General features: G+C 40.8%; 1 protein-coding gene across 6 annotated transcripts in view; it reads right to left on the bottom strand.

Moving 5' to 3' along the window:
• DYM (dymeclin) overlaps nt 1-25,337 on the bottom strand; it is a 223,858-nt gene that overhangs the window by 160,290 nt on the left and 38,231 nt on the right. For all 6 annotated transcript variants that reach the window (XM_044431104.1, XM_044431105.1, XM_044431103.1 and 3 more), the window contains 4 exons: nt 19,286-19,419; nt 14,539-14,611; nt 6,747-6,872; nt 4,937-5,079 (listed from right to left, as the gene is read on the bottom strand). In XM_044431104.1, coding sequence (XP_044287039.1) covers nt 4,937-5,079; nt 6,747-6,872; nt 14,539-14,611; nt 19,286-19,419 — 476 coding nt within the window. The remainder of the gene's footprint in view (nt 1-4,936; nt 5,080-6,746; nt 6,873-14,538; nt 14,612-19,285; nt 19,420-25,337) is intronic.

Genomic DNA, 25,337 nt, shown 5'->3' on the forward strand with positions numbered 1-25,337 from the left:
ACAAGAAAACTTCCTTCAAACCGCCACATCCAAAAAAGCAAATTAAGATAAATTTCCTTGCTTGACATGGCTGTTGTCCATTTCCTGTCAGAACATATTCCGTAATATTGACAACTATTGCCATGTTAGTTTGAGCGTGAGGAGATGATTGAAACATTACCGCACCTATGTCAAAGCTGCTGAAAAGCACTTCTCCGCGGCAACACTTCATGCAACAAGTGCATTGCGTCCAGGCGGTTTGTGTCATTCCAAATGTCTGGAACTCAGCCTTGCCAAGGGTAGCTGGGCCGTGCGGTCATGGAGACAATGCGTACGCTTGGGCATCCTAAAGGGATCGGAGCCTGTTAAGTGTCACGCTCACCCCCCATAAAAAGCTGGGAGATATACCATTTGAGAGCCGGATCTGTAGGATAGTGTGAAAATGTATATGCAGATGATAGTTAAACAAGCATTTTCTGTGTTGCTGGAAAGATAAACATTTATTTATGACAGTTACTGGCTGTCTTTCCAACAAGTTGCGCAAAACATTTTGAGGTTTAAGAATTCCAAAATGCTTCCATGAGGTATGCCAGTCTTGAGACCACAAGGAAACAGCTTACTCATGCTGCTTTGCTTGCTACCCCAACATCAATGTTTTTATTAGGTCTGCCTTATATTTTTTTTGTGGGCAATTTCTTTTTTTGGGGGGGGAGTGGGATAGATTTTTCAAAAGTCTGCAAAGGTCAGAAGACCCCTAAAAACTTGCCTTTTCCACCTGTTTCACGTCTGTTTGTTGCGCTCCAATACTTTGGAGCATCCCTGGGGTCTTTCTGCTTGAAACATGATCCAACGAATCAGGAACCATCAAAATAAGGTAACTGTATCACTCTCCCTACCATAATGCCCCATTGGAATAAAGCAATGCTTCTTGACCTTACTGTGAACAAATTGTAGAATATTCTCACCTCAGTTTGCTTGTCCCCAGATTATTGTTGAAAAAAGGAAGGGGACAGATGGGGGCCAATTCTTGCAAATAGCATCCCTCTTTTTGACTCAAATATTAGAAAGCATGGCATTTTAGCTCAAGGATCTGGAAGCCGTGATGATATATCCAACAGTGCGATTTGCTTGGTGTGATCTATCTATAAATTCATTATAATCAATTGATCTGACCTGAATTGATCTGATTAATGAATCTGGAGTAATGGATCTTGGATAATTTCCCTATTATAATTTTTGATAAATTTATTTAGATGTGATTGAAAGAAATTACTTTTCTTGCCTCACATGAAATAAGTATTCTGTTTGAACAGAATAATGTGAGTACAGAATAATGTTTTTTTGGGTTATTCCTCACCTTTGATTTATTTGCAGTTTCTTGGACAAACTATTTCTCTTTGCACTGCAGTAGTTGGCCTTCAGTGAAATAGATGTTTTGTGACCCACAAGAGTAGCCATTTTGTAAACTATTTTATGATGGTGCCCGACTCTTTCACACAATTCCAGATGTGCTTGTGGTCTCAAAAAGGCTAGAAAATAACAAAACCTTCTCCAACCTAATATCCTACAGATGTGTTGGATCGCAACTGCCTATCATCATGGTCATGCTGGAGCTACAATCCAGCACATGAGTCCCAGAGTGCGGAAAACTGAGATAAAGTCTGTAATTTGCAAACACGAATATGCTCCTGAAAATCACTGGGAAAAACGACTCGGAACCCAAGGGTGATTTGGGAGTACCCAATGCTCCAACTGATGCTGAAGCTAAGTAGATGTGGACATGCTTTGTGACTGGATGAGGTAATGCTTCCCACCCCGCATAAGCCACTCAAAACTTTCCTTGCATGAATATGTATAAATAACTGTTAAATTGGAAAATCCCAGTTCTGTAGCTAGTCCTATTTTCAGAGTTATATCCCAGGTTACCACAGCAAAAACACTTCTTCCCATCTCAGATGCCTTAGAGTGCTCTATAAGAGCCCTTGCTGTTAATAAAAGGCAGACTTCATTTTCATTTTTTTGAAGGAAAAACATTTTTTCAGGCCTTCCAGTCATCAAGCTACACTGAACTTTATCTTTGTGTGATAGAAACGATTAAGCACTTTGATCACCCTGTCAGTACATACTTTCTGGATGGTCCATTATAAAACATAAAAGGGAAGAAATCTCTTTTAGGACAGATGATTGTCAGGAACCTCTAAGGAGCTAATCTGGAAAATCTAAGCAAATTATCCATGATTTTGGAGGAAAGAAAAACTGTTCTGTGTTTGAAAGAACAGCAATAGTCTTGCACGTCAAAACATTAAATGATATGCATGTTTCTAAATTAAACAGAGCCAAAAATGGTTGTGGGTGACTGCCTCATCCTATGAACTACATACCCTACACTTATCCCAAAAAACAAAGAAGTGCTCTTCTACTGCCTCCATGAGGAAAATCAGATGCATTGTCATGGCTGGACTGTAAGTTTCCCAGGCAAGTTAACATGGGCCTGCCTTTTAACATGGTCCAGCAAATTAGTCACTCAAAAGGTTTTACTAAAGAAAAAAGATTCCGTATTAGTAGGTTATCCACTTCCACTTCAATACTGTGGGTAAAGAAAAGTAACATGCATATTATATTACTGATTCACCAGATCTCAAATTTCTTGATTTCAAACCCAGCTTCTCAATTTCTTTTATTTTATTTTTCTACTATGCTCCCTCCCCAAATATCTGTTGTTTGGGGAGGCACAGTAGAAACCAGAATCATCCGTTTACATAGTTCAGCACAACGGCATCCTTGCTGAGATGGTCTTAGATTGGTGCTCAAATTCCAGAGGGGATTGTACCTACAAAACGTAGGCAATGGTCATTTCAAATGTTACAGCAAATGAAGAATGTGAACAAAGAAATCACAGCACTGGGGGCCAGTGCAGTGTAAGTATGTGTGCATGCATGTATACAATTTATATACTGTCCAACAGCTGAAGCTTTCTATAGATACTAGAATGCTGGACAAGCACTGGGGAGATCCAGGTTCAAAGCCCCACTCAGCCATGAAGCTCACTGGGTAATCCTGGGTCAGTCACACACTCTCAGTTTAAACTTGAGATCTGTGGGAAACAGGTGGGATATTAGCTAACTAAACATACAGATTGTAAGTAAGTAAGTAAGTAAATAAATAAATAAATAAATATTTACACAGTCATCCCATAACAAGACTTTTCTGGGAAACTCATAAGACAAATATACCATTAAAAAATCAACCAAAAATTCAAACTACTATTTATATGTATTTATTACTCAAGTATATTTACCACCTTTTGCAAAAAGGCAGTGGCATCAGAACAATATAATACAACAATAAGATACACAATACAAAATTAATCAACAATAAAACTGCACACATGCTACAAACCATATACCATGGAAAGCCTGGCTGAAGAGATAGTTTTAAGAAGATATCTTAATACATACTAAAAACTGAAGCACAATAAAAGCACATTATTGAGGTACCCAGACTGATTATTTGACAAGCCTGATGCACCAGGCAAGCAACTTTATGCAAGAAAGATGAGGAAGATGGTCCCAGGCTGACCTCTCTGGGGAAGCTATTTCATAACTGAAATTCTTCTATTGAAAAGGCAACTACCCAGTTGTTACCCACCTCACTTCATTTAGCAAGGACTCTCAGAAAAGGGTTTCTGAAGATCTTAAAGTTGGGGGAGAAAGAAACAAGGGGGAAAATAAAAGCTACAAGCTCTTTAAGCACTTACTGCATTAATGAAACATTTACTCTCAATGCTATAGGGTATTCATTATCTGACTAATGATAAGTAAGGGGTTAAATCTAATCCACACATATGCAGAAATTTGTATCGCAGTAAAACCAAGATCATTCATTATTTGTAAGTCTTCATTTCTCTCCACTGCCTTAAGACAAGTATGTTTAGGATTAACATTTTGTTCACCATGGGGTCTTTAACAAAGAGGAAGTGCAGACAATCTGCTTTAATGTTTTTGTTGCAGGAGAGTAAAAGACGGGGAGGGGGAAAGAGGAAACAAAGTGCATATGAATGCCTTCCTACCACACACAGCACTGTGGTTAGAACTTGTCAGCATCCCCTACAGACACAGAATTGATTCATGCTGAAAGTAGATACCCAAAGAGGCAGAACCTACCAAAATATGATGCTTGTCAGAAGAAACGAAAAGCTCAATCTATGCACTTAAACATTTGAGCAGGCAACAGCTAGGCAATGTATGTTTTACGTGGCATGGAAAATAACCTGCAACTGGGACATACAGCTGTCCCTACAACGCAAGCAGCTGCTGATATCCACAAGCATTGGCTTTCTGTGCCTTCCAAATGATTTACAACCTCTCCTGGAGGGTCTTATAATGGAAATATGGCAGCAACATGGTCAGGGCCAAAAATGAGGGTCTGAGTCTCACTTGACATCACAGTAGGAGAGCACGTGATCTCTTGGGCTGGCTTTGTAGCCAGCTACAGCTAAAACTCCTGCAGCAGCAGCACCCAGCTTCAATGGGCTGGACAGACTTGGCTGAAAATGTTAAAGCAACTTCCTCTAGCAATGGAGGGTGTGACTTTTAGTGCTCATTCTTTATAAAGGTCGAAAACATCCATACCCTATTACTGCATACTTAAGAAGAGAAAAGTGAGAATAGAAGTAGAAAAGTCAAGCAAACAACAGTCTGCCTCTTCATGACACACATCCCATACATCCATGCTGTAGAACCACTGGCAGGCCTTCTCTCAGTCTTGTTAAAACCTACGGTAAAATTCCTTCCTGCCAGCACTGCTCAAATTCCGCTCTGCTTCCTTCTTTCCCTACTGCTCTCATGATCCCAGCTTCCTTCCCACAGAAGGCAAGCCAACACTACATGCAGGAAGATCCAAGGCTTGAATGCCATGTGGACACAGACACAGACGTCACTGGTACACTAAGACTCACTTGCTACTCCTGACGCAAGCCCATAAAGCAGTCCTCCTCCATCCGACTCTGGCTGAAAGATGTGGGTGCCTGGTGGAGGGCTTCTCTCTTGCCTGATGAAGTTATACAGCAAAGTTTTCACAAGTCTGCTGGTCAATGGGAGACTGAAAATGCAAAAGAGCCAAGTATTTAGACTGATTCATGGTGGCCTGGGAATAATACTTTAAATATATAAATCCCAATCTTTAAAGATTTTTTTTAAATTGTTGACAGGATACTAAGAGATATATGGAAAAGTTAACATTAACACTGCACTAATTTAAGTAATTAATACCCAGAGCCAATCACCTGTGCTTGCAAACGAATCTTAAGTCTCTAGCTGCCCTGTGAGACATACATGTGATCATGCTTCACCTGCTTGTCATTGCAAACCCATTTTACTCTCTTCTGAGCAACATTATACATGTTCTCTTCTTAAAAGCTTTGAGGAAACAGAAGAAGTGTGAATCAGATACAGTGGTACCTTGACTCACGAACTTAATCCGTTCCAGGACTCTGGTCGTGACCCAAACTGGCCGTGAGCCAAGTCAAATTTCCCCATAAGGTTCAATGTAAATAAGGTTAATCTGTTCTGTAACTATTTTGTTTTTTAATCACAAAAATTTGAAGCAGGAGCGCTCGGGGGTCGGGGGGGGAGGCTGGTGCGCTGGGGGAAGGTGGGCGCGATCGTGGACATGCTCGGTGGAGGCGGGCGTGATCGTGGGTGTGCTGGGGGGAGGCAGGTGTGCTGGGGGGAAGGCGGGTGTGATCACGGGCACACTTGGGGGTGGAGATGGGGGTGATTGCGATTGTCACCTGATGCAAATTTCATGAACCAAGGCAAACATTTTCAGAAATTTCTGTTTGCAACCCAATTTGGTCGTGAGCTGAGGCGTTCATGAGCCAAGGTACCACTGTATTCCATGCTTCCTCATATCAGCATTGGTTCAACATAGTGTTTAATTTAAACAAGCCTTCCTTAGGATGGAGAACGAAAACGTCATCTCAGTCTTCTTCACTCTTTATGGCTTGTAACACATGTGTAAGCTCACGCCGTAACATATGAACGGCCTCTAGGACCAGCAGATGGCCTTGATATGGGAAGGATAAAATGCTTCTTCCCTGGCGATACACTTAGTGGAGAGAAAGGAAATGTTTAGCCACTAATGCTAGCAATCAAGTTGCTTGCACCAGGCTGGCAACTTTCAACAGGGAATGGTGGCCCACTAGCCATTTTGGTGCTTACTGCCTTAAAAGGATATTGAGAGAATAAGGCTGCAATCCGACACATGCTTACCTCCGAGTAAGCCCTTCTGGAAGCAGTACTTGTGAGTATACATGCACAGGATTGTGCTATAAGTGAAATAATAATTGTATTATAATGTACTTGTGCACTCAAAGGGTGTGCAGCATTTTTAATGCTGTTTTAGACTGGTTGTCCCTAACAAATTCACCAGGATTCCACGTATAAATTATAAAATAGAAAATGATATAGTCCCAAAGATACACATAAAATAATTTACATTTAATAGCAGCATTTATTTCTACTGCCTCAGCTTGCTTATGTTTAGATGAACTGAATATTTTTTAATCCCCCAGAGTTCAGTGTTAAAAAATTCAGAATTTTTTAATCCCCAAGAATTTAATCCCCCCAGATTCTGCAATACACAGAATCACAGATAAACTTATAGTTAAGGAAAGCACTTGCAATATTCAGAGGGCAAATACGAGCATTAAGAAAGTACAATAATGGCAACAATTCTATCAAAAGTGACACTGTGGTTTGACATACCATCGGCCATGCATGAGGTATTTATGAACAATGCTTTCCCGGAGAATTTCCTTGTGAAAAAGTTGACAGGAAAGGAAAACAACAAGTGTTGTCACTGCTTCCAAGGAAATGCTGTATGTTATGTCTCTAAAAGGAAAAAGAATAGAAACTTATCAATAAAAACTAATGTATATGTACGTATTAGCTAAAACTTTATCTTATAAGCTATGGTCAGCAGGTCACTTCCCTCTTTCCTTCTCCAGCAGAATGAAACAAAACCTTAGAAGCACATTCTTTTATTAGAGGTTAACTGGTCATGGGACATTACAAATCAATGTGAAATCAAAGTGTTGTTCTCCCAAAATATAGGAGAAGCATCTTCCCATCTGAAGAGTTAAATCCAAAATGCAACTTATTTATCATACCTTGCCTTTTTCCTTTCAAGGAACTCACAGAATCATAGAATAATACAGTTGGAAGGGGCCAAAGACGATCCCTGGGTCCAACCCCTGCTCAGTACCCCCAGTTAAACCATCCCACTCAGATGGCTGTCCACTTGCACGCCTCTAGAGTTGAAAAGCCCATAAATTCCTTAGGGTTCTGGCTTCATTGTTGTACTGCTCCAACAATTTATTTATTTATTTTTCAACTGATATCCTGCCTTTTTCCTACAAAGGGCTCAAGGCAGCTTACATCATTCTCCTCCTCCATCTTCTCCCCACAACAACAACCCTGTGAGGCAGGTTGGGCTGAGAGTCTGTGACTGGCCCAGAGTCACCCAGTTGGCTCCATGGCTGAGCGGGGAGTAGAACCCAGATCGTCTGAGTCCCAGTCCCAGTCCCATGCTCTTCACCACTACACCACACTGGCTCTCACACCACACTGGCTCTCAACGAGGAATTTCGTCCTGATGTTCAGTCAGAACCTGGCTTCCTGTAGTTCCAGCCTGTTATTCCATGTTTGCAGTCTGACATGATTGAGAAGAGATCCTGTCCTTTCTCTCTGTGACAGCCTTTCAAGTACTTGTAGAGTACTATCATCCCTCGGTCTTCTCAAGGCTAAACATGCCCAGTTCTTTCAATCTTTTCTCACAGGGCTTTGTTTCCAGTCCCTGGATCAGCCTTGTTGCCCTCCTGAATCCTTTCCAGCTTGCCTGCAACTTTCTTCAACTGTGATGTCCTCCAGAAGAGGCCTGCTGAGTAGAGAACTAGTACTTCATATGATTTGGAAGGGATGCTTCTATTAATGCAGCCTAAAATAGAATTTGTCCTTTTTCCAGCCACATCACATTGCTGACTCATATTCAGCCTGTGATCTACAAAAATTCCAAGATTCTTCTCCCTTGCAGTACTGTTAAGCCAAGTAGCGTCCATCTTGTAATGATGGATTTGGTCTCTTTCTCCTATGTGTATGCCTTGGCATTTGTGCCTATTGAGTTTCATTCTGTTGTTTGCAGCCCAGCGCTCCAACCCTTCAAGAACACCTTGAATTTTATTTCTGTCTTCCGGGGTATCAGCCATACTACCCCCCTCCCCAGTTTTGCGTCATCTGCATTCCCTGAAGTTCCTCATCCAGACCATCAATAAAAATATTGAGGAGCACTGGGCCCAGGACTGAACTCTGCAGTACCCCACTTGTTACCGCTCCCCATCAATGAGCACTTTTTGAATCCAATTCTGTAGCCAACTGTGGATCCACATGATTATTGTTCCATCTAGCCCACATTTAGCTAATCAGGATATCATAGAGCACTTTGTCAAGAAGTTTGCTGATGTCAAGATATATTATATCCACAGCATTCCCAAAGTTCACCAGGGAGGTTACCGAATCAAAAAATGAAATCAGATTAGTCTTGCAGGATTTGTTCTTGAGGAATCCCTTGTTGACTTCTAGTAATCACTGCATTGTTCTCAATCTGTTTGCAGAACAATGCAATGATTACTAGAATTATTATAATCTGCTCCAGAATTTTCCCAGGGATTGATGTCAAACCAACTGATTTGTAGTTCCTAGGTTCTTTTTTTCCCTTTGTTAAAGTGGAGATAACATTAGCCCTTCTTCAGTTACCTGACACTTCCCCTGCTGAAGGGATTTGGTTGCTTTTAGTAGCCCTCACTAATTTCTGGCACAACCCTTGTAATTCCACGCTACCTGCTTGCACACTTCCTTTGTGCAAGGCCTTCCTTCCACTTCCTACGCACATTTTTTTTGTTTGCAGATCTTGTCTAAGCTTTTTGTGAAACCACATGGGCTTCTTCTGTTGTCTTCTACCCCTTTTCTTTGTTGGAATTGTTTACAATTGTGCCTTTAGAATTTCAAAAATTCCCATCCATCTTGGACTCCTTTTCTTATTAGGGTCATTTGCCATAGGACTTCACTTATCATTGTTCTAAGTTTATTAAAATCAGCTCTCCTAAAATCTAGGATACATGTTTGGTGACACTTGGCTTTGGCTTCCTTTAGAATCGAGCATTCAAGTATGGCAGGGTAACTTTCCCCAGCATTCCCATAAGTTCCACTTTGTCCATTAGGTCTTCCCAGTTGGTAAAAATCAAGTCAAGGACAGCCACTCTTCTACTTCCTTTGGTCACATTTGACAGCTCACTGGAACCAAGTGGAACCAAAGGGGAAAATAAAGTTACCTACGACCTCTGTGGAATAAAGCCTGAGAGAAGAAATGCTGAGGTTCCCCATTTCCACAGCTACTTATTGTCCCAGGTGCACAAGCACGGGTCAGAATCACAATGATAACAATCATAGTTTTTGCAAATATTTGCAAAAATTAGGAGGGGGTCAAAAATTAAAATTGTTTGGCAATCACAGGTAGCCCCTCCATAGTGTGACAAGGGCCCTCTGGAGGGATTGTCCATAATTGTTAAATGGGGGTGCAGACGCAGCCTTGAAATCCAGATTTCCCATTCCCACCCCCAAATAGAAGAAATATAAAGGGGGGAAAGCCAGAATGGCTTGCAAGACCATTACAAAAGGGAAGCCAACTCAGTCCCTCTTGTGGTATCCCCAAGCTATTTGTAGGTAGGCTGAGGGGAAGGGAGGGGCCAACAACCCATAGTGAGCCTGAGCATGTGTTGGGTGCACCATGAGTTGTCCACGTAACACTCAACCCATGATAGCTTATTGCCACAATGAGTTGACCTAAAATGTGACTTTAATCAATAGCTACATGCTGACCTAGCTTGTCAAAGGTGGACTCAAGAGGCAAGAGGCTAGAAGGGAGGGGGAAACAGAAAGGCAGAGGAATAAAGAAAGAGGAAGGCTATAGGTTAGGAAGGAGAAAACAATGAATTGGAGAGGTGTGTGAAAGGGAAACAGTGAGGCAGGAAGCTGGGAGGGAGGAGGAAAGGATTACATTCAATATTATGAAATGACTTTCTCACCTTGTGTTTCTCACTTTTTGAAATCCAAAACTAATTGATTCTCACAGTCATTATACAGAAATGGTATCTGACTAAAAAAGCAGTAGTTCTCAATGCTGGGTCCCCAGATGTTGCTGAGGTGCAAGTCCCATCACCACCAAAAAAGCATGGCTAATACTCAGTAACACAGCAGTTGAAAACACCAGCTTGAGAACCACTGACTTGTAGATTCGTGCATGCCAGTTTTCTGAGCAATGGCCACTCCTTAGTCTTCAGCTTAGTCAACTTACTGCAGTGCAAACATCAAGATTTAAACATTCACAATTTAGGAATTGACGGAACAGACTGATTCACACTGCAGGTTTCAGACGACACAGGAACAGGTTTGACTGCCATACTTGCTGAGGGCCCACCAGAAAGGTGAAAGGAAGCCATCAAAGACTCACTTTAGAACACTGAAAAGTAATGCTAAATATCTGGTTATCAGTCTCAGGATACAAATACAAAAGAACATGATCTTCCCTCTTGGCACAGCTCCCAAAATTAGCATCCTGTAATGGCAAAAAATCATGCAATGCACTAGTTATGGCTGTCAAGAAAAGTTTGGGGAAATTCCCATTTACTTTAATATAGTAATTGAAACCAAAAGTCCAAAAGCAACCTCTTCTGCCAACCTTTTCTTAATGGAAAGAACAGGAAATATTCCCAGTTAATTCTCCCACCTCCACAGAAAGGAAGGGTGTATATTCAGAAGCTACAAAGGGGAATTAAGATGTCTTGTTTATGAGTAACTCTGTAGCTTTTGGACAAACTTCAGACACTCAATATTTTGATTTCCCATCTCTACCAACTTCTATACTCATCTATAAAAAAATAAAAATTTATCCGTAAGTGATCTGAAACCAAATTCAACAGTCCTAAATGAAGAGTTCCTCCTAGCAGGTCTAGACAAAACTAAGTGTTTTCAGTTGCAAAACCTGCCCGGATCAGTCATTCTATAAAGCAAACAGAATAAAACTCCACACTTTTTCAGCCATGTGGCTTGTATAGTCATACAAACAGTTTGTATTCAAATGTACTGGCAAACTAAGGTTTCCCACTGTAATCACAGGAAGCGGTGAGCTTGTGTACTCCATTCTCTACTTTGTCTTCATGCAAGGTGAAGAAATTAGGAAGTTATTATCCAGTTAATGAAAAACAATAGCTTGGTGTTTAATCCCAATGTATCAATCACAGTTTGTCATATTCAAATGAAACAAAACTATGGGATGCCACTGTCCAGATCATGTCTAATTTCAGAACATGAGAGCAGCCACGCTGGATCAAACCAGAGGTCTGTCTAGTATGACACACAGTTCCCAGAAGTAGCCACTCCATGGGAATCCTACTGCCTCCAGCCTCTCACCAGAGGTGAAAAGGATGCTCCACAGGGCACGGATGCTCAAGGTTACGGATGCCTGTAATGTCAAAACATGGATTTTGAATGAAGCAAGCACAGAAGGATTACCTTTCCATATTCTAAAACAGATATATTTTACTGGCAGAACTTGCAGTTTTAGGTTTCATTTCAAGTTTTCAAGCTTGACAGATCGCCTTTTTAAAAAGTTAACTTGTGCGAGTGCTGAGGGGAATAAATCTATTGATACCCCTTAATTAGGCACAGGGGCAGTTTGTGCATTTTGAGAACCTAAAGTGCTGATGTTTTCTTAAGCACTTTAAGCATTTCGAAGCTAGATTCCAGCTAGATATCTAGAAGAACTCACTGTTAGAGCAGTATAACACTGGAACCAATGACCTAGGGAGGCTGTGCTCTCCAGCATTAGAAGAGTTCAAGATGCAATTGGACAGTTTTCTGGGAGTAAAGGCTTAACTTGGAGTCCTGCACAGAGCAGGGGCTGGACCTTTCCAATTCTATTATTCTATGATTTCACCTTTCCAATAGCTGTAACCACCCCAAGGGCTTTAAAGTGCTGATCAGCATGTTTGGTTTTTTTTAAAATCAGCATCCATAATCCTGCTGGGCTGAAGAATGAGATTTAAACCCACCCATATAGAGGCCCAGACAGAAAGAGCTTTTAACTAAGACAAATAAAAGCTTTTATGGTACCTGACAAGTTAATGTCTTTCATGAATGTTTTAAATTGCAGAAGACTGTCACATTTAAAAAGTTCATTTGAATACAAAATGTCGGAAACATGGATCTATTGGCCAAAAACATGTTTTTCTTTCAAAATATTGTATTGAAATATTTGTGGCTCAAATTTAACATACTGAAGTAAAATCTAGAATGTGCCTATTCCACATCTAGAAGCTTTAGTTTGTTGTACACCCCTCATCCTAAATTCTCATCTTGCTATCTTATCCAACATGGATTGTCTCCATTGCAAACCACCTTCAGTTAAAATCTTCGTTCTAAGATATAGCATCATTTTTGTCTAAGATTAATAGCATTTTCCTCTAAAGGCACCTCTGTGGAAAAGCAGGGTACAACCCAACAGAAAAGCTTGGATCCCATTATCTTAACTCTATCTAGCTCTAAGTTCAGCTTAACATCTTGGTTGAAAGTCTATTCCATCCTTCATTTGAACATATCTTAACAGAAATCTTATCTTTGAAAAGTTGCCCCACACCCTGTCACTGACATATCATAGATCGCTTTTGAAACTCCTTTCAAACATGTCCTGAGATCAACATTTTTAGGGGATGAAATCACTAAAAAATATACCTCTGAAGCCCTGTGGGCTCACAGAGTTAGTCCTGGAACTCTGGATCCTGGCGACTGATTTTTATAGGGGTTGACTGTGGTCGCAGGCTGTTTTCAAATAGAGTGACTAGCTATTAATTGTCTCCATACAGCCTCATGCTGGCTTCCAACAAAAAGAATGATTTATGAACATGCCTATATTACTCAGTCCTTCCACCTCTCAGCATTTCCTCTAATCTGCCCCAGACAGAAGTATCACTGTTGCAGGAAGTACCAACAATGACTCTTCGCATAATCAGAATGACTTCTCTAAATCATGCCACAAACCCATTAGACAGCAACTGCCCCCAAATTAGTGTAATGACGATAGTAGCATGTTTCATGAAAGCAAGGCTTCCAAAGAAAACAGCTATGCCTTTATCAGGGTGGCCGTCCAACATCCAAATGAAAAAGATATCTGCACTGTAAAATAGAAAAAGACTCCAAAGAAAAAACTACGAACTTCAGCAGCCTATCTGAGAAAAACAGAAAACAAATTCTACTGATATTATTCAGACCTAGCCAATACAAATATTTTATACAAAGGTAACAAAATACATTAGTAATTAAGATTGCTTCATTAAAGATTCCCCCAACCTTGCCAAATAAAAAACACAAAAAAAAAACAAAACAAAACAACCCCCCTCCCGAAACTATCAATCAGATTTGGATACCTGTGTAACTGTGCTGGTTTTTCCAAAACAATAAATGAATTTTAAAACCTGAAGTGAAGTTTGCCTCCACCAAACAGAAAAGCAACTCCGTCATGTTACCTGTTCAAATTACTGTAAGGTCTTCTTGCTGCTCTGTTTCAAGGAGTACCTGACACCACCAGGTTGTTATCAGGTTGGGTATATAACACTCTTTTCATTTTTCTTTGTTTCCTTCTTTTGAATACCTCTTATTTATCTCACTTGTATGCTACACCCATAGTCATGAGATTGTCTGGGTGGTTTATATTCAACAACAACAAATAAAACAAACCATATGAACAATACATTAAATCAATAAAACAGTACAATAAAAACAATAAAATCAACATTCACTTAATAAAACCATATGAACAATCAAATTAAAACAATCATTTAAATAAAATTGTCTGGTGGCTAAAATTCTGGCATGGCAGTAGCAGCAATAAAAACCAATAGATTAAACCATTCTGAAACCAACCCACACACTCACCAAAATATTTGCAAAAATTAAATGTTTTCCATTGGTGTCTGGACAAAGAAAAGAAAAAGCATCTGGCAGATCTCAACAGAGGCATGTTCCATGACAGGGGGCACTACTGCATCACTGGCCCCTGTGCAGGACCGGCGTAATGTGTCTGCAAGAGCCAGTCTTCATTGGCAGGAGCACCACCGTATTCTGGACCAGTTGCAGAGTCCAGACTGATTTCAAAGGTAGCCCTGCTAGAATGCATTACGGTAATCCAGGCGCGAGGTTACCAGGGCACGGATGGCCACAGCAAGGCTCTTGCACCAGCTAGTGTATTGACCACCTACTCCAATAGTCAAAGGACTTCAAACATTACGTGGCCCAACGGAAGTTTCAGGTGCTCTGCGCCCTTTTGCTTGGCTATTAGACCCCGGGCATAATGTTTGGTAAATTTTCTATAGCCATGGAATTCTGGGACAATGAGAACTTTTCAGAAGGCAGTTGGTGCAGATGCTTGTATAATATAAAGTCGACTTACAAAAGGGGAATCTCAACAATTAGTTGAATGAGGCAGCACAGTAACTCTTCCATAAGGTCTTCACATTCTGTTCCTAAAAAGAGCAAAAACAAAGACTGATGCTGGAAGTTTTAGTATTAGCAATGGTACTTTTCGTTACAGAAAAACCCACAATTCTTATCGGGTTGCACCACAGAAATTCAAACTCATCAAATTCTGTTTTTTTTTTTTTTTAAATCTGCCCAAAACACAACATGATGCTGAAATTTAACACGATGGTATATGGGAATTGGATTCTCTCAAAATTTTAGAGCCTACAGATTTTCAACATTACCCCCATGATTCACATGTAAGCATATCAAAAAAGCAAAGATTGTTTGAAAATGAGGATCCTGTCATGCACAGACATTAAGTATCAAAGAATAGAAGGAATTGGTAAACAGATAGATAAGTAAGAGGGGGTGAAGGAACAAAATGAAGAGACTAAGAGCACACAAAGTCCTCTGCAGTGGTTTTTGGGTTGCTTATGGGATAGATAACTATTACTCCAATTCTACAAAACAGTGAAAGCTGACTTGCCCAAAACAAAACTTGTCCACAGCAGAATCTGGACTTGCTCCCAGATTCTAAAGCTCCAAGACCAACACTCTCAGCCACTGGTTCTTCAAATCAAATCTTAATAAATATCTGCAATTATAATTCCAAAACCAGAACAACAACTAACAGTAGGTTATATGGATATTAAGCTTTCTATATGTATTAATTGCATGTCCCATCAGTCAAAGGGGTTGAAAATCATGGTTCTACAGGAAAGAGAAGGCTACATAAGAGGATCTCTCAGCTGTGTTACCCTTTACAGCAGAGAAATCAACCACCCAGGTCAGCATCACCAAATGCCCCCCCCCCCGAAAAAAATCCTCTTACGTAACACTTGAGAAAAAGCAAAAATAAGGCAAATAGAATGGTGGAGGGGGGGGAGAGAAAGGTAAGCTCAAATTTAATAAAAATTTGCAAGTGATCCTATATTTTAGTCTGGGTTGAAGAAGATTCCAGAGTCTCAGAAGTCTGTAACAACTACCAAGTTAAGTCAAATGAATAGGCACAACTGGCCAGCTGAGACACAATTCTTTCAATTTACTGCTTCCTTCAAAATTACCAACAACACAGAACAGCTGAAAAAATAAGTCGTGGGAAGTATTCTTCTCTCAGATGCAGTCATTAGGCAAAGGCCTTAAATGTCACAGCTTTCATTTGACTGCTTCACAAGATCCAAAGGCAACAGAATTCTCCTCTCCCCCCGCCACCTTTTCCATTATGTTTACTTGGGGACATGCCAATCATTTTCAACCAAGACATCCTTGAGTTTATACATGGTTAAAGAGTGCCATTCAACCCAAGAATTTGTACAAGGAAGCCCTGTCATAAAGGAAATGTTGTGCGCCATCATTATGTGAACCTCACAACAAACCAAATGAGAACATTATCCCAATTATATAGAGGGCTAAACTAAAGTGGGAAACAATCAGCTGGCAGAGGATCACAGTGAAGCAAAGATCACACCAAGGAGGAACTGCAGTTTCCTGGCTTCTGGATCCCCACTCCAAACCAACAGACCACACACAAGCACCTTCTTTTTTTAGAGATAACATGTCTTCCATAAACAAGGCTATTAAATGCCACTTTCTTCAACCACTATACTGTAATGAGATTTGCTGTCTTGATTAAGCAGAGATGAGACTATCTCAAAAGTTTTGCCAGCCAGGGACAAGAGAACATTAATGTTCCTTAATAAATGGGCGTGATTTAGTAGCTCTCCTTTCGGAATGTGACACTAATCAAAATTAGAAGATAAGGCAGAAAGAAACACTGGACGTGAGTTTTAGAGATGGCAGGCAGCAGTAAGTTCAGCTGGACTGGAAGCAGTGCAGGGCTGCAGGGATCCAAGCAGTTGTTCTCTGAAGATTTGAGGCAGGATCTGTGGTTTGCTGCCGCTACAGAAATCTATTGTTTCCAATATATTTTGTCTGTGCATCTGTAAATAAGATAAGTATTACCAAGCACCATGCATCCAGAGAACTATCCCTGGAGTTATTACATCTACAGAACATTCAGCACTGTATGTTAGGCTGCAGTAAGAACCAAAGTGATGTGACCAGGACTGCCAATGAAGTTTTTGTCTGTTTATGTTACACTTATGCCCTGCCATGCACAGAACAGCCTTGCCATGTAAGTCGTTCCATTAGCATGTAGAGTTGGCACACCAGGACAGGCTAATGTTCCCACTGTGCTAGTTCCATGTACAAAAAAGATAAATCACCTAATGATGTAGAAGTAGGGCATGCACAGAACACTTCTACAAGCTTCCCTTAATGAAGAGTTCTGTAGCTGTTAAAAATCTTACCCTTTGTTTCCTGTGACAAATAAAAGAGTATTACCTGCTGCAATAAAACTATCAGGTAACTGACTTTTCTCTTGGGTACAAATCATAATGAATAGATAGAAAAACATGCTAATATTTAGCTGTTCATGATTTCTTTGAAGCAACGGCAGATTCTCAAGGTATAAACAGGGTTTTGGTGATGGATTCCACTTGACATACACCCTAGCCTGGGATTTGGAATTTATCTGGAACATTTCTTTGTTGTTATGTTGTTGACATGCACCATCACGTCATCTCCTCTTTATGGTAACCCTAAGAGTGAATGATTTCCAATAGCTCCTGTCCTTGACAGCCTTGCTTAGCTCTTGTAAATGCAAGGCTGCAACTTCTTTTATAGAATCGCTCGGTCTTGTTATTTGGCCTTCTTGTTCTTCTCCTGCTTTTGACTTTCCTTCCCAGTAGCACCTTCTCCAGTGACTCTTGCCTTCTCGTGATGTGCCCAAACAACAGTAGCTTCAGTTTCATCATTTTTGCTCCCAGGGATAATTCTGCCTTAATTTGATGTAGCACACTGTTGTCCATCTTTCTGTCTTTCTGGGGGATTCAAAAGCTCTCTTCCAGCACCACGTTTTAAATTAATTCATTTTCTTCCTGTCAGTTTTCTTTCCTGTTCAACTTTCACACCCATTCAATGAAATGCACTTACACTTAATGATCTTTTCTAGTTCTTTCATTGCTGCCCTGCCAAGCCTCAGTCTTCCTCTAATTTCCTGGCTGTAGCCTCCCTGTGAATTGATGATTGAGCCAAGGTATGAAAAATTGTTCACTATTTAATTTCTTCATTGTTGACAGTAAAGTTCCATAATTCTTCCGTAGGCATGATTTTTGTTTCCCTAATCTTTAGATATAGTCCTGATTTTGCATTTTCTTTCAGTTTCTTCAGAAGTTCCTTCAATTTGTATGCTGCCTATATCCCCAGAAAAGTACTTAAGAATCACATGGTTTTTAAAAAAAACACACATTCATACAAATAGCAGGAAAGTATCAATGCAGCATCAAACTACAAATAAAATAGATCCCAGCAAAATTTAAAACAATTCTGAAGATTTCCAGCAGCTTTTCAGTCCAATCAAAGCAGAAGACACAAAATCAAACCATACTGAGTCAAACATTGAATAGCTTGGAAGAACAGGACCACCTAAGCCTCATGCTTAAAATAAAAGCATGAAAAGCACGAAGACTTCAGGCATATTTCTCATGGGAAGGGATTCCACAGATGCGGTAAAACTACAGAATAAACCCTTCCCTAGTAGTCACTCATTTGACCTCTGGTGGTAGAGATACCCACAGAAGGACCTCTGATGATGACTTCATTTGTCAAGGATTTTTCTTCGTTCTGGGTCTGTACATTGTATTTTCACTGTATTTATTTATTTATTTATTTATTTATTATTTATTTATTTATTTATTAAAACATTTTTATGCCGCCCCATTCGCCGAAGCCTCGGGGCGGCTTACAAACAATAAATAAAAACAATTATAAAGTAAATCACAACACATATAAACATTAAAAATCCAAAAAATACAATATAAAATATTTAAGCTATATTAAATTAAAACATTAATTTATATTAATTAAAACATTGTTCTTGTATATCATTTGAACTGTATTATACATTGTTGTAAACCTTCCAGACAGCTTCAGCTATTACAGGATAGTATAGAAATAAAATCTACAAGAAGATGTAAACATCTGGGGGAAAAGGCCTAGAAATGATAGGGTAACAGTGCAAATTTAGAGAAAAACCCATTTTCCCTCAAGGGGTATTTGAAAAATTTGGGGGAAAACACTCCACCGGACCAAGTCTTCACTTCTCTGCATAAACCACTTATGCAGGCTTATGGATGCCTATGTGGCTCCCCCGCCATTTCTGTTCCGGACCCTAGCATCCTGCAGAAGTGCTGCGGAGTGGAGTACATGTCTTCAGATTTCCAGTCACTCCAATGCATTCCCCACCCCTAGCTTTTCAGGGGTGGGGAAGCATCATCAGTGCGCATTCCATGCCCACTGAATGCTCCTGATTGGATGTCACTTCTAAGGCTTTTCCTTCCATAAAAAGCCAAGTCAACCCTGAGGTTTGCCCAAGCTTGCTAATGCTTTGCCTACTGTGTATCAGTGACACCGTTTTGACTACAGAAGGATAGGGCCTTTGAAAATCAGTTCTCTTTCTCTTTCCTCTCTTCATCAATCAGAAAACACAGGCAGAGTGAAACACAAAACTGGAAAGCTTAACAACAGACATCATTTTACAGTAATAACATGGCCTTTGTTAGTAACCCTAGTAAATATGAGTGCCATTTGTTCTCTTAGATTGGTTAAATATTTACCGTAAGAACCTGGTGTCCTTTCTTCATAGGTAAAATGAAGCTGCAGCTCTTCTTCTGACATCTGACAGATCAACACCTTCAGCAGGCAGCAAATAATAAACAGTGCATTGTGAGCCTGCCAGATAAAGAGGTGGCTAGAAGGAAAGCAGAAGTTTCAGTGGCTTCAATGGCACATACCGATCAAATATATTGCAAGAACTGCAGTGAGATATGCATTACCAAAAGTCCAGAAGTGCTTTGATAGCCCACATGTATGAGTTAAAACCAAGGTCTTCTTACAGTCAAAATCAATGCACATACAATTAAAAGGAGAAAATGTTACTCTAAATGTATTTTTAATGAAAAGGATATTTGAAGGAGTACAAAACTAATATAATTACAAAGAAAACACTATTTCACTGTAAAGAGCACGAGCTCAGAAATGTGCATAGGCAGCTTCAGACACCCTTCTTGTCTCAGCCCTCTGATGTAATCACTCCAGGCATCCTGGGGATATTTGTACATTGCACAATTTGCTGTTCTAAAGAAGATGAAGAATATCTAGAATGCAACTTCTACACCCTTTAGTCTATCCAAATGGCAAACACTCACTTTTTAGCAATGAAAAGATGCTTCCCTTTGGGGATGGGAGAGAAGAAATAGTCACATTTTTTAATTCTATCCAAAAGTACTGCATTCCATAGATAATGTGCTGGATTTAAAACAAATTGAGGTTTAACAACAAAGCTTCATCAAGCTGGTTTGTAAATACCCCTAAAAATAATCCGTTAAGCTGAAAAACAAATGTTTGTTTTGCAAACTAGACAGCTGGTAGAGTGACATTAGTAGCAATTGCAACATTCTAAATGAAAAAACCACATAAAATAATTGCTAAATCATTATGTTAAACATCTCTAAGCTCCAAAGAATTTGTCATCACAGACTAGAATTCCAGGAAAGAAGCAACAGGACACTATTTTTATTATCACTCCTGTCTACCTCTGCAGACAGGGAAGACACTGCCCTGTGTAAGAAACACACGAGAAAGTAACACATATCTGTGGCATAATTGCGAACAAGCAGCTAAGGCTGTGAAGACATCATTTCTTTCTACCATTATACCTCATCCCCAGAATTAATAGCCATTAAGGAGCTTAGGTGAAAATAAGGTACTACATGGCAGACCTTTAGGGAATGGAGAGACGGGTGCTTACCATGAACTTCCATTCTGATCCAGTGCACAAGAAATAATCATAATGGGTTAAAGGCGGCCACTGCCTGGGGCAAGCCAGGAACATGTGACCAAGGTGTTTACCTTAGTCCTGGCTCCTAAGACTCCTCCAAGCCAGTTCTTACTAACCAAGCATTTAGCCAGGGCAATTACTGAGAAGCCATAATGCAGTGAGCCGAAACAGACAGCAGAAAAAGAAAAGGTGGGGAATTCCCTGATGGGTATTGGCATTCTCCAAAGTACCAGTATCAGTTGGGGTGGTCAGCCTTCCAGAGAAGGTGGTATGGATGCAAATTCATGCTAAGTACCCACCTGTGTATTTCCATCCAGTGCAAAAGAGACAGCCAACAAAGGATGGACAAAATTCGTGTTGGAAAAGGGCAGGGCCAGAGGCAGACTGATCTTACCATTGAAGTAATACCCATTATAAAACCAAACCCAGGACTGTTTTGCCAGACATATTATTGGTCCTTCCTGGAAGGCGTGATGCACGTGCAGTGTGACGGCTCTGTGTTGTCCTGCAGATCTCCCCTAAGGGGGCGTTAGTAAGCCACTGAAGCAGCCATGGCTCTGCTAGAACATGCTGCAACATGCGTGCAAATGCTAACCTCACAGGCCTCCAAAGTACATGCCCCAACGTACCTAGCACAAACTGCATGGGAAGCTTTCTGACCTAAGGCCACTGAAGAAGGGCAACAAATAAAGAATCAGAATATCTAAGTTCCGTAGTCTACTTAAACTGAATCATGATCGCCTTTCCAACATCCAATATGAGCCAGGCCTGCTCAAGGGGGTGAGCATAATTAGGGGGAAATGAAGGAAGAACCATTTCTTGAGTTCTGTGAAAAAGCGTGTCAGTTTTAAGGCTGAAGGCTGGATCCATCCAGAGCATGATGGAGTTCTTCCTGCACATACAGAGGTGGTTCCTCACAGAGACAGCCAATAATGCAGTCTCCTGGAAGAAGTTATAATTAGTGGAAATAAAATCTTCACCGAGAGGAAACATAGAGCTACACTTTATAGAGCTCAAAAGGAGGAGAAGTGAAATCAGAAAGGATTGTATACAGGACCATGCAGGAAACAATGTAGAATGGGGCAGGGGGAAAAGAGATGTTTCTCTAAGAAACTTTTTGAGGTGTAGGTGAACAATAATTGATTTATGGAAAGAACAAAGAGCTGTTTGCTCTGAGTAGCCAATGTAGTCTTGCCTGTAGGAAGAGGAGGACCTATTATAATTGTACTATTCTGTGATCAACGTGTTTCTTCCTGTCCCAGTCAATGAACACCTTGCAGCAGCCAATCTGGTACTCCTTCCAGATGCAGCCAATCGGGCTCTGGAAGCCCCACTGGGCCTTGCCTCACTAGGTTAGATGTTGATGGAGTAAATCACTGTCATGTGCAGTGACAGGATGCTGCGTTCTGCCCAGCAGAGGAAAGCCCCGTGCCGAGATCTGGATGTCACCCCTGATTGCTTATGTGGGCTACATGTTGTGTTGTCTGCTCTGATTAGGAAATGGAGAGGACCCATGTGCTAAACAAAGATTTGGATAGAAAGGTGGACTGCTTCTAACTCCCGCCAGTTAAGGTGGAGCTGTTTCGTTCCACCGAGGCTGCCATGCCCGCTGAATGGAGCAGGCTTCGCAGTAAGCCTTCCGTTCCTCCAGGCCGGCATCCGTGGTCACAGTGAGGCAGCTGGTTCCTGAATTGGTGTGCCATACGTTCTGCTGTGCTCTTCACTAAAGGAGAGATGTTCTGATTCATTGTGACCAAGTGGCAAAATAGATTCTGCATCATCTGTTTGTAAGTTATGCAAAACTGAATGGGGAAAAGCAGCCATTGTAGGGGTCTGAGATGAAAAATGGCCCATGGCATGATCCCTAAGCAGGCTATCATGAAAACCAGTGCATGAGCAAGGAACGTGAGCTCTATTAGGTATGCTTGAGGGAGAGACTTTGCTTCTTGGTGGATCTTGGATAACATGTCCCGAATCATAGATATTATTCTTTTGGAGATGTCCAATACTGCCCCCAGATGAATGAGTAATTGGGAGGGGTGGAGGGAGCTCTTTTGGAAGTTCATAAAGAACCTGTGGCCTTGGGTGATTGGTGCATGGGTCCTTGTCAGCAATGGTACCTTAGAAGATCATCCACAGAGGTACAGATACAAGTCATTCTGCTAGAATTAGCTTGGAAAAACTCTTGGTGCTGATGCTAGACCAAAGGGCAGTGCTCTGTATTGAAAATGGTGTTCTTTGTACAAAAAACAAAGCAATCACTGGTGCTGTGCAATGATGGGAACGTGAAGGTACATTTCTGCATGGACTATGGAGGAGAGAACCCCCCCCCCCTTGTGGTACATGAACTACAGGAACCTTAAGTTTGTCCATTACAACATCTGTAGAAAGAAGCCATTTTTTAAAGCTATGGAGGACCTTCTTGCATTACATTCAGCTTTAAACAATTATACAAAAGATGGAGAACTATAATATCTCATGGTCAGCTGACTTAAGCTGTGGAAATAGCACTTTCACTGCTGGTTGTTTCCTGAGGAGGATTAATGCCCAAGGAGGCCTACCTTTAGATACAACTAGAAGAAAATAATCAGTGTTAAATCATCTTACACTGGAAGGTTCCTCTACATGCCCAGGTTCTGGCCAATCCCCCTTTAACCATGGTGCTTCATCTTCAACAAGGGAAGGTCTGAGTCAGAAGTTGCTCAGAAGACGATCCCTTAGATTTATGATGTTTTCCCTGACAGTGCAATGAGGATCAGGAGAATTAGAGGCTGATTCAGCAGAATCTGTGGGCAACTTCATTTTATGAGAAGGCTTAGAATGTCTGCCTTTTTGTAATTTTTTCTTTGGTTGGGGGGAAGCAACAGAAGAAGTAGAATGGGAGGAAAAGGTTCTTTATGCCCTCTTCACTGATTAATGACCGACTGCACTGTTTTGACTAAGTACTGATCTGAGACTGGGTGGACAAACTGCTGTGTAGCTGAATTCCCTGACGAGAATGAGGGAGTGCCTGGGGGTTCCTCCACCTCCACTTTATAACCTGGAAAAGGCTGCTCTTGGAAAAAGCCATCTACATCATCATGAGAAAGTGAAACTGCTTGTTGGGAGGGAAAGACTGGGTGTGCTGAAGCCGGCTCCTGCTCCTGGAGCCCCAGAATTGCTTGTGCGCCCTCAAAAATGCCTCCAGATTGCTGCTGCCTAGCTTGACCTCACCTGAGGCAGGAACTATAGGGAGGGTGAGATACTTCGAGTCATCTAGTACCAGGCTCCACTTTGATCCTCCTGTTTGCCGAGCTGTGGGATAACCAGCCGTTGTGATGGTCAAGCTAAGGCACAGGTGTTGCCTATGCCAGAACAATAAGAAAGGCTCTGAGGCAAGCTCTTCATGATCAGAGCCATAAGCATTTGCTCTAAAGTGGGACATTTGGTAACCAACCACTGGCTTGATTCGTCATACCTTCTTTTCCTTTCTTTCATAAGGCTTGGCACTCTTCATGCTGGGTGGTGCCATCTTGTGGCAAAAAGTCAAAAGAGTTAGAAAAAAGGACAGCTATTTTTTTTCTTTTTTAAGAAAAAAGGCTAAACTAGGAAAGAGAGGAGAATGCACTGAAGTAAGTAAAACAAGAAGGGAAAGAGCAAAACTAAGGCCTGAAAATGGAGATCACTGAGGAGAGGTTTTCCAGGAATGACCAGGCAAGGGGAGCTACTGAGGACAGGACTGAGCCAAAAAGTCTAGTCACATGTTCCTTGCTTGTCCTGCACAGTGACATCATTTAACCCATGGCTCCTCAAACTATGGCCTGCGGGCTGGATCCGGCCCGTCATGCCCATTTATCCAGCCCGCCATAGGTTGCCACACGCACACCATGGTGAAGCGCCGGCTTGCTCGCAAGGAGATCGTTTTGGAGAGAAAAAAGTTTGAGGACCCCTGATTTAACCCATCATGGTTGTCTAGATGGGACTGAGCACTCAGAAACGACTGTCATGGGAATAACACCAGATTTGCTTGACTTTGTATGTATACAGAGCTTGCATGAAGACATCTGGGCCTCAGACACACATCTTAGCCACACTCCAGGCTGGATAAAAATCAATGATTAAAAAAATAATAAAATTGGAATTTTATAAAATAAATTCCTCTGAGGAAAAGTCTATTTAAAGATAGTTTTCTGTTTAAGATACATTATAGTCCAAAGGTTATTCATAATGAAATAAGGATTTGTTTTTAATTATATAGCATGAGGCTGTATAGTCATACAATGTTAAAATTTTTGATAAATGAATTATGTTAATCCATTCTCAGTGTCGTGCTTTTCCAGAGGTTTCTGTAAGATTATTGGGCATTTTCTCTATCTAGAAGGTATTATCACAGATGCACGGTTTTATATTTCTGAAAACTGTGGATTTGTGTCTGCAGAGATCCCCTTTTATAAAATGTTATAAAATATACAGAGTTGAGAAAAAGACCTTAATCTTATTGTTCCTTTGCAAATCTTCGTACACAGAATCAACCTCTTACCCCTTAAGTGCTGGGGTTCAAAGAAGATATTTGAGAATGAATAGATCTGCACAAGAACTTAAGTACGAGGAGGGAGAGGAAAGCAGTAAAATGAAAGTGAAACCTTTTGAGCAGACTACTCCACAAGTCTTTGGATCTTTTTGTGTATAGTCTGAGGTTTATCTTATTGTTCTTTCCCTATAATGACAGTAGACCCAGTTTGGAAATATTTTAGTGAAGTTTCTCTACCTATGGGCAAGGCATGTATGCATGCAAATTGTATAGAAAACCATGTTTTAAATCTAATCTTACTGACTAGTGATTTAAATTG

The sequence above is a fragment of the Varanus komodoensis genome, unplaced genomic scaffold (genome assembly GCF_004798865.1).
Source record: "Varanus komodoensis strain SLA01 unplaced genomic scaffold, ASM479886v1 scaffold22, whole genome shotgun sequence".
NCBI classification, from domain to species: Eukaryota; Metazoa; Chordata; class Lepidosauria; order Squamata; family Varanidae; genus Varanus; species Varanus komodoensis.